General features: G+C 40.8%; 1 protein-coding gene across 4 annotated transcripts in view; it reads left to right on the top strand.

The window, feature by feature from the left end:
* TRMT11 (tRNA methyltransferase 11 homolog) overlaps positions 1-5,827 on the top strand; it is an 84,618-nt gene extending 78,791 nt beyond the window's left edge. For 2 of the 4 annotated variants that reach the window (XM_046677421.1, XM_046677418.1), the window contains one exon: positions 3,125-5,827. In XM_046677421.1, coding sequence (XP_046533377.1) covers positions 3,125-3,304 — 180 coding nt within the window. In that variant the 3' untranslated portion in view covers positions 3,305-5,827. The remainder of the gene's footprint in view (positions 1-3,124) is intronic. The other 2 variants (XR_006890817.1, XM_046677416.1) reach the window with 2 other exon arrangements.
* The last annotated feature ends 9,879 nt before the right edge of the window (positions 5,828-15,706 follow it).

The following is a 15,706-nucleotide window of genomic DNA, read 5'->3' as shown; positions in this document are numbered from 1 at the left end:
CAGACCACTTCCCTGTTTGATGGCTCCAGGGAGCCACAATCAAGGCCAGATTGTGAAAGCAGCTGAGCAAGGAAGTCCTCCGGAAGAAAGGCGCTTTGCGGGCCAGGACCACAGCGAGCCTCTGCCCCTGGGCCAGGGTGAGGCAGGGATGCTCTGGGGCCAGAACTCATCCTCCCGGCCTTGCTTTTAGAGGATCACAATCTCAGGCTGCTATTGCATGACGCTTTGTGGATTGAGTATAATCCTCAGTCAGGATACTCCATTCTCTTGCTGAGAAGCTGGAAGCCCTAGGTGAATTTTTAGAACTACCCTGAGAGCAGAGCAGAGGGCAAGGTGTATGGTGCCACAGAGCTTGGTGAAGTGCCCTCCACCCAGAGAGCCAGGCATTGGCTCCACCACCCACGGTGAAAACAAGGGTGCATTGCTCCATAGCTAGAATGTTTGGGGGCCTGATCAACAACCTGCACAACTTTATTTTTAAAATGAAAAAACAATTGCTGTTTTGTGAAGATATATCATATACAGTAAAATGCATAAAACATAAGTATATAGCTCAATAAATTATCACAAAGTAAACACTCATGCAACCATCATTTAAATCAAGAAATAGAATATTGCCCAAACAGGGAGCCATCCGTCTGCTGCTTCCCCAACACAATTGCCTTGGTACACGCTAAATGGAACGACATCCAACAATATCCTGACTTTCAGGTAACCACTTCATTGCTTACCTTATGGTGTACCACCTGAGCGAATCTTTGCACATCACAGTTTAGTAGCTTCTTTTGCTCGATAGTTTTGTAGGATTCGTCTATATTGTTGCATCTACATGAGGTTTGTTCATGTTCTTTGCTGTGTGAATATACTCACTGTACAGTATTTATCCGTTCTAGTGATGATGGACATTTGGGTTATTTACGGTTTTGGTGTTCAAGACTAATGCTTCTGTGAACATTCTTTCACCTGTCTCCTGGTGAAAATATACATGCCTTTGTTTGGGTTTATACCTTGGAGTTTACTTACCAGATCATAAGGCGTGCACATTTTCAACTTTAACAGATTATGCCAGATTATTTTCCAAAGTGGTTGTACCAATTTACATTCCCATCAGGAGTGATTAAGAATTTTAATTGCTCCACATTATCACCAATAAAATCAATCTTTTTAAATTTAAGTCATTTTGATAGATGTGCACTAATTTAAAAAAAGTTAATAAATTCTATTGATATATAATTCACATACCATATACTTCCCTCATTTAGAATGCACAATTCAATGGTTTTTAGTGTGTTCAAAGAATTGTATAACCATCACTTATTGTTTGTAATTTTTATTTTTCTGATTCCTAATAGATGAGCACCTCCTCATATGTTGATAGATCATTTGGATTTCTTCTTTTGTGACGTGTCTTTTTAATTCTCTGTCTCATTTTTTTGGGGGGTTGTCCATCTTTTTTCTTATTGTTTCATTAGAGTTCTTAAAAAATATTTTACATATGAACCTTTCTTAAATTTGTGGCTTTTTAGTTGTTTAATGTTACAGTCTGATGAACAGAAGCTTTCATTTTTGTTGTAATTTACACAATTTTTTTCTTTATGGTGAGAACTTTATGTGTCCTGTTTAAGGAACACTATATTGCTGACTCAGGTTGTGAAGTTAGTCTCCTATATTATCTTCTAGAATTTCTGTTATCTTGCTTTTCACATTTAGACCTATGATCCACTTGGAAGTGATTTTAGTGTATGGTGTGAGTTAGGGAGGTCAAATTTTATTTTTATTCCTTTAGGATACCTACTTTTCCTAGCTGTATTTATTCAAAGCATCTTCCATTTCCTGCTGCTCTGCAGTGCCGTCTTTGGCATAAATCAAGTATTCATGAATACATGGATCTGTTTTAGGGCTTTCTTTTCTATTCCATTGTTATAATTGTATATGTTTGAGCCAAAAACACACTGTCCTAATCACTGTAACTTTAGAATGTGATTTGATATTTAATATCTGGGAAAGCAAGTCATCCTGTCTTTTCTTCTCTTTGCTTTCTTAAATTATTCAAAAGCATCTTGACTATTTTTAACTCTTTGCTTTCCTCTATAAATTTTTAAATCACCTTGTCAAGTCCCACAAAAAAAATGTTAGAACTTTGGCTGGAAGACTTTCTTTATTCCCTCTTTTTTTTTCCGTTTCTACTAAGTGAATCCCAGAAGATTATTTCTTCCTACTTTTTGAGTGACAATATTCCAGGTCTACTAAGTTCAAGTGCATTATAGCTATGACGGCCATGACAGCAGTCTGGCATTGGCTTCTGTAGGAAACAATCTCCAGACCAGCAGTTGTGGAGTCGTCCAGGGTGGAGAACTATCTGGGTTCCTGACCTATGGGAAGGGCCAGGACTAATTTAGGAGATGAGTCAGCGTATCTGGGGATTCTTGTACACATAAGAAGAGGATTCTAGGAAAAGACAAGAGTATGCATATTTGGGGAAGGAGAACTTGGAGTCATTGTAAATTAAGGTATCAAGGTGTGTACCCAGGAGCTGGTGAAATCCAATCATTCTAGTTCCACGATGACTGAAAGAGTGAAGGATTTCTGTGAGCCCCTACCAATGCCAAGTCACAGAAGATGCTCATGAGCCACCTTCCTCCCTTCCCTTGCTTCGCCCTGACTACCTGTAAGGCTGTGCTTGACCAAGCACCCAGGGGGACTAGGCTATAAACGTGAGGCACCATGCTAAGGCAGCAGTAGACCAATGGCTTGGTAGTTTGTGATTAGAGACAGGGAATTTCTTTTGAGCCAATATGTTGTCTCTGACACCAAAGAGACAAAGCTGTGAGCCACCATGAAAATGCCACTTGTATTGACTGTGCCTTGCTTTACCTTTCTGTTTCTGTGAGAATTCTGAAAACATCCCCAAAGCAAGAATCATTTGGGTTTCTCTGGTTTCTACCTCATTTTCGTTTTCTTAATGAAGCAAACTTCTCAAATAAGACAAAACTCCAACATTGAATTATGCTTGGGTTGAGTTCTTGCTGGTTTCGTTGCTTTGGATCATTGTCCGAGCCCTGTGGTTGGAGACCGCCATCAAGCTGTGAAGCTGGGTGTTATTCTAACTCCTCTTTGTTCACAGGTTCCTGCTGGGAACTCTCCATCTGCTGCTGCCAGCAGGGTGTCCCTGTTTCCAGAACTTGTCATCGAGGACCTGCCAGCATTCATGGGCATCGTCTTCTCTGGTTATTGGAGACTTCCAGGGAACAGTTTTCCTTTTGTTTTGGAAGGCTGTGATTGTGGACATGAGGGGAGAGATTGACTACAGTGATATTTTTGGTTTCTGTAGATGAAGCAGGCTTCTTCCCAGGTTCACTGAAACAAAAAAGGATCTGTCTGAAATGTCCTCTTGAAATTACCTTTATTTCTGAAGAGTCCAACAGAGGAATTAAGATATGGCTACTTCCCAACTGGTCCCTCCGGGAGACTTTGGGGTCATTAGAGAGTTCTACAAAAGCAGAATCACATGAATCAAAAGAAAACCAAACATACCGATGGTGCATTAAGTAGTAGCCATGGGCTCCCTTTCCTTTTCTGAGTTCTCTGGATGGAAGCTAAAATAAGAAGACAGTGACCGAGATGTGCTTCCTGCCAGAGAATGAAGGGACTTGCCCTTTCTTTCTGAGATTCTCTTCTCAGAATCAAAGGACATGCTGGTTTCTGTCGGATTTCCAGTTGTTGCTGGTGGTTGGAGTCCAGAGAACTCTGGAAGTGTGCAAGGCTGACCTTGCTGCACAGACCTCCCTTCTCTGGTTTTCTCTCTTTTTGCCCTCTCTCATGTGTCTGGTACTTTCATGTGTTCTCTTTTTCCAAAATGTGAATAAAAAGTGACTTTGAGATCTTGCATTCATCCTAAGGGAGAGATGTTTGCCACACCAGACGGATTCACGAGATGAGAAACATAAAATAAAGGAATGAAACCCTGAAGGTAGAATTCCAGGAATTAGCCAATTGGTGGGAGAGTTTGAGTGGTTTTCTCTCCTTCGTTCCCTTCTCCCTTCCTCCTCCCTTCCTATGGAAGTCAGAGACCAAGTGCCTGTCTTCCAGGAGCTTACATTCTACTTGGTGACACCAACACACATAAGCCAAACTTGAGCAATAATGACAATATAACAGCACCATTTATTCAGCATTTACTTAAACAATGTTTTAAGCTTCTTATATCTATCACATTTAATCCTTAAAACAGTTCTGTGATGTGGGTAGTATTATTGACCACATTTGTACAGATGGGGAAGCAGAGGCTTAGAGAGATTAAGAGCTTGCCCAACACCACACACCTACTAAGTGGAAGAGCCAGGCTGGTCTGGCTTCCAGCCACTAGGCTCATTCAGCCCTATGCTGTGCCTCACAGGGCACAGTCATTCTGGTTGTAGGAGCAGGAAATAAAACCCCAGTGAAGGAAACTTTGTGGAGGTGATGGGACTTGAGTCTGTGAAGGATGTATGGAAGAAGTGGGCAAGTGGGTGTCACTGATGGCCTTATTATGACCTCAACGCTGATCAGTTCTTTGCCTGCAGAAGCAATAGTCATTCTTATCACCATACGTGAGTGTTTGGAGTGTAGTAGTTTTCCACTCTCAGTGGAAACTGGTTATCATTAATCACTACAAGCAGCCCTGTTTCCTCTGGGGGTCTTCTTTCAGATGTCGATAAATCTTCCTAATTAGCTGTAAAAATCATGAAAAGTAGACATCACGTTTTAATCGTAAGCCAAACAGAGGATTGGCATTCATATGATAGCTTGAATTCTTATTTTCCTTTTCCAAATTGCTTTGAGTTTATGACATTTTTAGTAGATCTCCTGCAAGTCTCAGAGCTCAGGATTGCAAAAGCTATGAATTGTTTTCAGTAACTCAATCACAGAAGAGAAAAGCAAAAACAAAAAAAAGCATTGACACATTGTCAGTGGTTTATTTTCCCACGTGTTGGTGGGATATTAAAGATCTTTGCAGATAATTCAATGCAGGCCTGGTTCTAAGAATAAAAGCTGGCATACTGATCAGTGAGGGAGAATTGTTTTTTCTCAAAAGCTACGGTGAACTCTTCCAAGACTTGGGAAGAGTGCGGGATTAGAAGTCACACTATCTTTAGTGTTAAGACGTAGCATCAGAACAGGTTCAGAACAGAATGGCCACAGCTGGAAAAATCAAGACTCAGCTGAAGTTTTCTCTATGTCATTGGCTATCAGCGGTTCTCAAACTTCAGCATGTAGCAGAATCATTTGGAGGGTTTGTTTCAACACAGATTGCTGGGTCCTGGGCTGCAGTTTCTGCCTCAGTAGGTCTTGGATAGGACCTGAGATCTGCACTACTGACAAGTTCTTGGGTTATGCTGATGCTGCTGGGGCAGGTACCAAATTTTGACAGTCTAACTTCCAATCCCAGCTCAATGCTATCCAGTTGTGTAACCTGAGCCCTTCTCAGTGTCTTTCTTTGACTCAACAGCACCTACTCCAGAGCAAGTTCAGGAAGTGCTTTAAGAACCACTGTGATGTATCTAATAGCATCTGCTGGGATCCCAGCTGATAAAAATATTTATTTCATTCTTCCTTCCAGTTTGGTGGGATCTGCTTTGCTTGAAACTTTGATGGGGATTTTCTATTTCTGGGGATCTCTGAAGATGAACTAATGCTGTTCTTCAGCATCAGGTCATGCGGTGCATGCCTCTGAGTTGGATCCTCATATGAGTATAGAAGCTGCAACGTTGAACCTAGTAACGAAGCCTGATAATTACTTTCAGCACTTATGTTTTGAAGTGAAAACACAGTTGTTTTTGAAAGTCACATACTTGTGTTCTTGTCTTTGAGTACTTCACAGCACCTAATGGAATCTCTTGAGTTTGGCAGGTCTTCAATAAATGCTTGTTGAGCTGAAACATTGAATTTTAAATGTAAACCTGGTGCCAAGAGCTCATCTGTAAAATAGTATCCTTTGAGTAGGTGGAAATAATCCGAATTTTATACACTTTATATGTGACTTAGAATTTATACAGAATTGAGAGAACAAATTATCTGTCTTCCTCAATCCTTATAAAAGTTGACTGTAATGATTGAGCATTTGGGGCTCTGATCCTGAATGATCCTAGAAGAGGAGTGTTAGTGGTCCCCTGACCCGGCTTTCTAGGAGTAACTTTCTGGCTCTGTGCCCCTTTGGAAGGCTTTTCCCTTATAGCCATTGATGGCTGGGTTCTGAACATAGTTGAGAATGCAATTTTGTATCATAGCAAAAATGCCATGAACCCCAGCTGGGTACCACCTCAGAGAGAGCTTCGCCCACCCTTAACCCAGGAGAAAGAGCGCTCTCCCTGAGTCTCTACTCTCCTCATGAAGACGACCACGAGAGATCATCAAACTACTCTCTCGTATAATACAGTCTGAATCACTGGACTCAGCATGCCAAATACGTATTGATCGTACCACTTTCCATTTTTAAATGTCAGGACAAGTTCCTTTAATTCTTTAGTTAATAAATGAAGTCCTCTAATGGGACATTATGAGTGACCCGTTCTTGTTATCCATTTTCAAAGGTGGTACGTGAATCGCAAAGTCACAATATAAAACCACTTTGGAAATAGTTACTTGCCTAGGACTCAAGCAATTCATGTGACATGAATATAAAATGGTTCCTGTTTTATAATCCCATTTACAGTCAGTGAGCCTCGAAAGGTTGGCTGGTTAGATAATGAACCAAGATACTTTTATATTTCTTATGAGTGTGTTATATTCTTTTTCAATGTCTTATAGAGGTCTCTGGGAGATGTTTTCTCGGATATGGATATCAGGAATATAAGTGTTTCTCTTGAACAAATGGTTTCTTTTAATTTTAAACAATGTGAAATGTGTAGCTAATCAAGTTTCCTTTCTCAGAGTAGCTGTTAGACAACTTGGGGCCCATATGTGACTTGTCCATCAAAAGTGCATTTAATTTTATGAGACACATGCTTTTGCCTTTGTGTGTGTGTGTGTGTCCTATTCCTTTCTTATCTACTTTATAAAAAAAAGACTTTATCATTGTAAAATAATTCATGTTTATCTTAGAATATTTGGAAAATGTGGAAAAGAAAAAACAACAAACCGAGAATATTTTTTGCAGTCTTTTTCTATGTATATGTACATCTCTATTTAAATAAATTGACATAATAGGATGTAACTCCGTTGTAACCCACATTTTTTTTTAAACGGCATGACTCTCTTATCATCTCCTCTTAATTTATGCTATCCTTCTGTGTTTTATATATCTTTGCAGACTACCTAAAATCCTTTAAGAACAGGGGAAGCTTTATGTGAATAATCAAACTTAAAAAAACAAACCTGTATCTGGTGACTTGATTCAGATGATAGAGGAATAATGTGATTAGATGAAAGGTGAAAAATATAACAAAATTCCCGGCAGTTTCCCTAAGCAATGATGTTTGCGATGGAGAGGTGAGTAAAGTACATATCCTTCATATCGAAATATGCCATCCTTCATGTCAACATGGATTGCTGACCTATCCTTGAGAAAATACAGTCTTAGTCTGAGTGGTGTTTTGATGAGGGTGACAGATCTGTGCCACACTTAGGTTTGGACACAGCTGGGCTAAGGGTTCACTCTGCACTTGGGGATCAGCAGGAAGCCCACTGAACCCCACAGCGTTGAGGCCCTGTTTTGTTCTTATTAGTTGCAGGGTAACCTGCTGAGCCAATCAGCCTGAGCTGTGGGTCACCACCTGCCTCTGGCTGGCTCTCTTGGGCTCCCTGACAGCTCTTGCAGGGGTAACAATGTGAAATGCCATACCTCAGCTTCCTGGGATGAATTTGTGGGCAACGAGAGTTCTTCAACCAAGGATTCATACAGCACCCTGTGAACTGGCCTTCTGACAGATAAGGCACGACTTACCTGGTTGTTAAATCACATCTTTTGAAAAGATGCCCATGACTTCAAATAGATTCTTGAATATTCCATGGCTGATTACATTAAGGAACTAAACCAGCAATCCTCCTTGCTCTCTTTACCTCTGGGCCTGTGCTTTAGGCCCAGAATGCCCTCACTTTGCAGTTTTACCCAGGCTGTTAGCCTTGAGGACAAAGCTGAAGCGCCTCTTCCTCCCAGAAGCCTTATCTACATGCAGCTCCTGCCACGTGTGCCCCTGAGCTTGAGGCTCATGTAGAACTTAGTACTTATCACGGCATAATTGCTCGCCGTCATGTGCTCCACTGGGCTGCAAACTCCTTAAACACAGGGCTTGGATTTCATTGCTTACTATAGAAGCACACTATTTCTTGAATGAATAAATGATAGCTAGATTTCTCTCATCAAAGTTGAGTTTTTGGGGTGTGAACAGAGATACATAAGCTAAAATATTTTGAATACTACCTATACCTAAAAATAATTATCAGGAAGGCCATTACAATGGAGAGGAAAGACTTTAGGACCAAGGGGTTATCACTTAACTGTGTTTTTTGCTATTAGGCCCCTGAGGCCATGTCTGTTTTTCTACTGTTAGTGTAAAATGTCTTTCATTGATTTTTTTTCTTAAAAATTAATTTTTTTCTTTAATGAAGCTCCTCCTTTTTTTTTTTTTCTGAGGAAGATTCACTCTGAGCTAATATCTGTTGCCAATCTTCCTGTTTTTTTTTTTTTTTATGTGAGCTCCCACCACAGCATAGCCACTGACAGACAAGTCTTGTGTCCTGCATCCAGGAACCAAACCCGGGCTGCCAAAGCAGAGTGTGTGGAAATTTAACCACTAGGTCATTGGGGCTAGCCTAAAATTAATTATTTTTACATGCTCTTTTCTGCAATCATAGAGAAGATGTATCCAAAATGACAACTTCTCCATTTCATATTTCAATGAAAATTAGATAAATAGGATTTATCCTGTTTTATCCTATTTATCCTATTACCCCACCTGAACCAGACTTTAGGGATAAAAGCAAATACAAAGGGCAAGTAATTAAAGAATCATTTTCAAGACTGACCACCAGAAAAGTCCAAAGATCAGTACTTGTTTAATCCATTTCTTCATTTATTGAAGCATATAAAAATAATCAATATTCACAGTGATGTTCCATCATCAAAAATTTTGGGCTGATAGGAATAATGCATTTTAGAAAGGTTCTCAATAAAAACTCAAAAAATCATTTCAATGTAAACAATGTCCTACTGAGGGAATTAAGTTTTCAAAATTAAGTCCTAAATGCCAATTAAAAGCTTTGTAAAAAAAAAAAACAACACCTATGGTCAACAAATCAATCATGGAGACATGCAGGACACCTCAAAACAGCTGCTTTTCACTCTCTTATTAAAGGAAACTTTCAAATTTCCATGTTAAAGAAGTCAGAGAGTAAATGACTCTCTGAGGTCCGTAAGTAAGGCTTTATTTAACCGCCACTTCTCCTCTTTCCACAGGGGCTGCTGGGAAATAGTAATGTATTAGTTAGGTAATTATCTCTAGCTACTGCAACAGGCAAATCCACACGTCTCAGTAACTTAATGTAGTGAAGTTTGTTTCCTGCTCACATGGAGTCCAGTTTGGGTTGGGGAGTCCTCCTCCATCTGGTAACCATCCCACCTGGACCACAGAGTCTCAAAGTCTCTGTTGCAAAGGAGGAGGAAGATGGAGAAGGCACATGGTCTGTGATCGTTCTGGCCTAGAAGTGACATGTATCACTGTGGTTCAGAGTCTATTGGGCCAGAATCAGGTTCAGAGTCTACTATGTCTCATCACCGGGCCCCAGATAACTGCAGATGAGCCTGAGACATGGATATGAGCACGTGGATGATTGCAGAGCATTAACTGCTTCTGCCACAATATCCTTGGCAATTGGATCTCACTCATCCCCTTTTTCTGCCTGCTTAGTGTGCTACCAAAATTCATGGGGTAGGGCGTAGGAGGAGGGGAGAAACTAAGGACAAGAAGACATATGTAGTAGATATCTACTTTCTCCTCTGGTAGCAGAATCCACATTTCCTTATGAGAACCATCTGTCTCCCAATTTCAGTTCATGTAGTTCTGGCTTGAGCTTTCCTTTTCCTCTAGGGCTGGGTATGTGCCCTACACCTGCCCAAGCAGAGATAGCCATGAGACAGGAAAGCCCTTCTGTCAGGTCTCCCTAGCTCTGAGGGTTACATATGCCTGCAATTCCAATAGCTGTGCCAATATAGTGCCACCACTGGATGTATCTGCTTGAAAATGAAGCCAAGCAAAGAGACCACAGAGCCAAAAGGAAAAAGACAGACTTTGGATGACATTGATAGAACCCTTGGAATAAGCAGTGCCAGTGTGTGCCTTGACTTCCCCAGTTGTGTAAACCATGTAGCACCTTAGTTTGAGCTGGGATGAGTTTGGTTTCTATAACTCACAAATAAAAGAGAAGACCTAGAAGTTATCACTCTACAAAACTTCAAAACAACATCCTTACACCCCTTTGTCTTTAAGCCCAAATAATTAGCAGTTGCCTAAGAAAGTACTGATAATTAGAACCTATACATTTATATCACAGAATTTTTGCTTTTGTAATATAGATACCATATAAATGAGGAGTGATTAATTGCCCTCTATGTGTTTCTTCTAATCCTACTTCAACTATTAGTAGTTTTGATAATCACCAGTTGGCTGATTATATCTGAATCAAAATGGATTTAATTTTGTCTGTTAATCATTTCCACTTGTGAGAAGTCAACTATTTAATCAGCTTTAAGAATATTGAGGGAGAAACTTCCCTCCATTCCTGTCACTTCCACAAAAATCAGACTATTAGTCAGCAGAATGTTTTGCAAATATCTAAAGTGAATCTGTGTAACATTTTCTCCAGCCTTGGCACCACAAGGGTGTAGATCCACAGCCAGACCCAAGCTTTGCAGATAGTGTTAAGGGATTTGGCCCAGTTGTGCTATTTGACCCAACGCTTCTAGAGAAAAGTCTGAAAGAAGATACGCAATAACTTTCTGGTGACCCAAACTATGGTAACCTCAGTCTCTAAATCACACGACATTTGCTTACTTTCTTTCCAATAGGCTGATTAATTATTTGTCTTTATTTAGTGTCAAATCAGGAGCCAAAAGAAGTTGGAGCAGCTGGGGCCAATTTTTAGATTTAAAACCAATGGAGCAATTTGGCTGTCTGAGGTGGAACTGAAGAGTGACTTTTCTTTAACATTGTCATCACCACAGTGTCCAACCTACTCTGTTCCAGATGTGCAACATCTGGGCCTTGAGGAGTGTGGTTAGGAAATCAAACAAGACATGTGGACATCCAAAATGAGATAAGAGGCTCCGACAGATAGCTTTCCTTTCTTATGTAGTGTCTTTCATCTGCTTCTGTCAAAGTTTGCTGGAAACCTCTATCTGGAAAGCAGAATTTCTCCTCTTTGATAAGCAAGGCAGCAAATGTAAAGAAAGTTTTATTGTCCAAGATAAGTAAATGACCTGAATAAGAATCCACATGAAAAGTCTCTTAAATCCTCCCCATGGAATGTCCTCAGGTAATAATAAGGTGAATTAAACCAAAGTCCTCTTACTGGCCCTACAGGAGTGGCTGAGAGGAATCAAGTTTCTCCTTAGAAGACATTTCCTTTCTTCCCAGATTGCGCCTGTTTTTCCTTCGACATATCTAAGGTAGACATTGTTTTCTTCCCTGTGTTAGAGTGAAGACCTAACAACTCAGTCGATAATTTCAAACGACAATAATTGATACACTGCAACTTTGGCTGGGAAAAGCTAGTGTTAAGCTTTCAGTAGGGTTCTCCAGGGATAAAAAGAGGCTGATCATTTGACTATTAGCCTGTTCCTCATTAAAACTCTCCTTCTTATGTGGTTAACATGATCACCTCATGTCTAAAAAATCCTGAAGTAACATAAACAAAGTCTGGGTTGAAGCTAGGATTATATTAGCATAATCCTAACGATGGAGCAAACATCCTTTGTCAACTAACTATTGAGTATTTGTTGAGGATACTCTTTATGCTTGTGTGGTATTAAGTGAATGAGGGCAGCGGATCAAGTCCTAGTTGGTGAGATAATACTAACACAGATTAAACAATGTCCACTCGTAAAAGGCAGCATACCATTAATACTATGTTATGTGGTATAGACTAAAACTCTTTAGGAGCTCAGAAAACAGGCTGCAGTCATGATAAATAATAGCAAGAGTGAGAGATTGTTCTGGGATTTAAGAAAGTTTTAATCACCGACCATGGACCTCACCCACTATATGTGCCTGAGATGTACACACACTTAGTCACAAGATAGACTCGTTTGGGAATATGGGTAGCTCTGTGCTAATGCATCATCCTCACTGAGGAAACAGCATTTGTAGCCTGCTTAGTGTGGCTTTGTTGCACAAATGTTATGCTCATTGGAGAGAATATTTATCCATAATCCATCCCGTCCTTTCTTATTCTCATAGAAGAGGTCTCTGAAAGGTAAGATAGTCACCTTCCCGAGGGAAGGACAGGACTCAGTGATGGAGAAGGCACTTTGGAACTGGGAGAATTGCCTGTAAAATCAAATTTAGGCAAAGAGATAGCCCAACAGCCATTCATAAATCGTTCCCTCATGAAGAAACAATAGTGTGCACTGGATAATTCAATAGAAAACATTAGTCATTTATCATCCTTAATTATCAGTCATCTCTAACTGCATCTGGTTTGCATTTTTTATTTGAAAGGTTTTTTTTGAGTTGGACCCGGGCATTTTTTTCTTCCGTTCCTGACTTCATTTTGTTATTCTTTTTAAAATTCCATCACTAATTCCCATGATGTGAGGAGGTTCCTATTTCACCAGGCACAATAAATCAAGCAGCTCCTCTGTCGTAACATTGTCCTTACTGTGCATTTGTCCTAGGCCCCGGATCGCTGAGTTTACTAAAGGTTAGAGAGTCAAGCTGCTTTGAGGACAAACTCAGCCAGCGCCGAGGGTATGCACGTAGCCCTGAAGGTACACAGCTTCAGTCAGCTTGATGGAGAACAGCTGCTTCGGAAAAGTCAAATGGCAAAAACTGACCCTGGGACGTTTTGAAGTTTGTGAACTCTTGTCCTACTGCTCTGGACAGCGTGTGGTGGCCGAGGTGCACTTTTGCCTGTGGAACTGATGGGTAATAGTCTTCTCTCATGAAATAATAGTCACAGCTAGTATTTAGCAAGAATGTTCCACATGCTCTGTGTTATACAATTTGCTTTTATGCTTTGTCACATTTAATATTCAGAAAAACCCTTTGAGGGAGGTAAATCCTGTTATTTACATCTTTCAGATGAGCAAACTATGACCTTGGAAAGGTGTAGTTGCTTGTTAAGTTCTCAACTGGGAAGGCCCTGGACCGTAAAGGTAGAATAAATCAGAACCTCAAGCCTGCATGAGGTAGGCCGATGCTATAAATTTCTCCAGAGAAAATCCTTTCTACCATGAAAATCTCAGGACAAGAGAGGTCAGCTCCTTGTTTTTCCTCTCCGCGGTATGGGGTTTCTCAGAGATTTTTGGTGGTGGCTAATTGATCATGGTGTCCCTAGGAATGAAACAGCTGGGCAGTCTGCTGGAGTATTGCTTGATCTGCAACATCGAAAAACTCTAGTTCTGGTGGCCAAACCCTGACTTAAGTTGCCACGATGGAGAGAAGGACCACTCACCAGGTTTTCTGGCCTAAGCCAATTCACAGACTCAGAGCCTCTTGAGGAAGGACTCTTCATTACGGTTTCAAGTAAGTACCAGAAATCTTCCTGCAAGTCTTTTGTCAAAAGAACCTGCTGCCATTTGATAGACTGTGTGCTGTGGAGAAGAAAATACCCAGATCATTCAGGACTTACTAGATACTGGCTCTTAACTAGGTTATTTCTTATAACCTAAACTACCCATTGTAGTCTACCAGTTACAATGAGAGTTTTCAGTGGTCAGGAGACAGATGAAGTCTGAGCCCAAATTTAACTCACAGTGAGCCCAGTTTGTCAACTGACCCATCTTGTGGTTATTTCCTCAGTTCCCGTATATGTATAACTGGAATGTATAATTGGCAATAGTCAGAATCCCCACAGCGACACTCTGACTCATGGAATAAGGGCCATTATGGTAGGAGGGGTGAAGTAGAAGCCCCTGGAACATCCCATCCCTACAAATATAGTAAACTGGAAGCAATGTCATATCCCTGGGGGAAATTGCAGAGATTAGTGCCCCTGTCACAGGCTTGAAAGGTGCAGAATGATACCTACCCTGTGCTCGTTTAACTCCCCTGTTTGGTCTGTGCAGACATAGACTGGATCTTGGAGAATGACTGTGAACCACAAGCTAAATCAGGTGGTAACTCCAATGGCAGTTGCTGGTATGGTATCTTTACCGGAGCAAATATACACAGGTCCTAGAACTTGGAATGTAGCTATTGACCTGAACAGTACCTTTTCCTGCAAACCAGTGGCAAGGCCCACCAGAAACAGTTCGCTTATGTCTGGCAGAGCCAGCAGCAGACCGTCACACTCTTGAGTCAGGGCCGCATCAGTTCTGCTGTCTGCCATAATATGGTGCACAGAGAAATTGTCATGACATGGCACAAAACTTCACACCGGTTCACTACAGAACATTGAGACGATTGGATCTGACAAGCAGAAAGTAGCAAATCAGATGCCTTAGTAATAAATATGTAAACAAGAGAGTGGGACATAAATCCCACAAAAATTCAGGGCCCACCACCTCAATGAAATTTCTGGGGGTTCAGTGGTCTGGAGTAAGGTGAAAGAGAAGTTGCTGCACCTTGCACCATCTACCAGGAAAGAAGAGGTACAATGCAATACAAAGAGGTATGCGGTTTTAAAAAAATTTTTGAGGTCACATATACCACATCTGAGTATGATGCTCCTAACCATGTGCGAAGTTACTCCATAACGCTGCCAGTTTGGAATGTGAACCAGAGCAAGAGAAAGCTCTGCAGCAACCCTGGCTTCAGTGCCTGCTGCTCCACCACCTGGGTCTTGTGATCCATCAGATCCAGTGACAGTGTGTGCATAGCAAATAGGGATGCTGTACAGAGTTTCTGCAAAGTAGATTTCTAGGCTTTTGGAGCAAATCTATGCTTTCCTCTACAAGTAATTATTCTTTTGAAAACAGCTTCTGGCTTGCTACTGCACCATGTAGAGACTGAATGCCTAACCATGGGACGCTAAGTGACTGTGTGGCTTGAACTTCCCATCATGAATTGGATGTTGTCTGACCACCTAGCCACAAGGTTAGGTATGTACAGCACAATTTGTCGTCAAGTGGAAATGATACATGAGTATGGAAGATGACCTGAGTGGAGCCATATTAAAATAGAGCAGAGCAGCCATTTCAGAGGAATTGCCTTGCACATTTTGTTTTCTTTATCTTCCAAACTGGACCAAACTGCCAATGTTCCAAGAAGTCAGTAAGGACAAGAATATCCTGTTTGTAAGGACTGATGAAACTGGACTTTGCTGATGACCGAATCGCTAACAAATCAATGAAGTACAAGCCTAGCCTTTTGCCTGATGATCAAATCTCAAGCCAATCAATGAAGTACAAACCAGTCTTACCTCATCTAGCCCAATGAACTCTTCTTAATACAACTTACCTCATCTCTCTCCTTTTTTTTTTCATAAAAACCCTGAGCCCCTCTCCTGTAATCAGAACACTGTTTGGGTTTGTACCTGAATCTGTGCTCCCTGAATTGCAGTTCCTTGATTC

The sequence above is a fragment of the Equus quagga genome, chromosome 11 (assembly GCF_021613505.1).
Source record: "Equus quagga isolate Etosha38 chromosome 11, UCLA_HA_Equagga_1.0, whole genome shotgun sequence".
NCBI classification, from domain to species: domain Eukaryota; kingdom Metazoa; phylum Chordata; class Mammalia; order Perissodactyla; family Equidae; genus Equus; species Equus quagga.
Note: the sequence above shows the minus strand (reverse complement) of the source record. Positions and strands in the feature narration are given on the sequence as shown.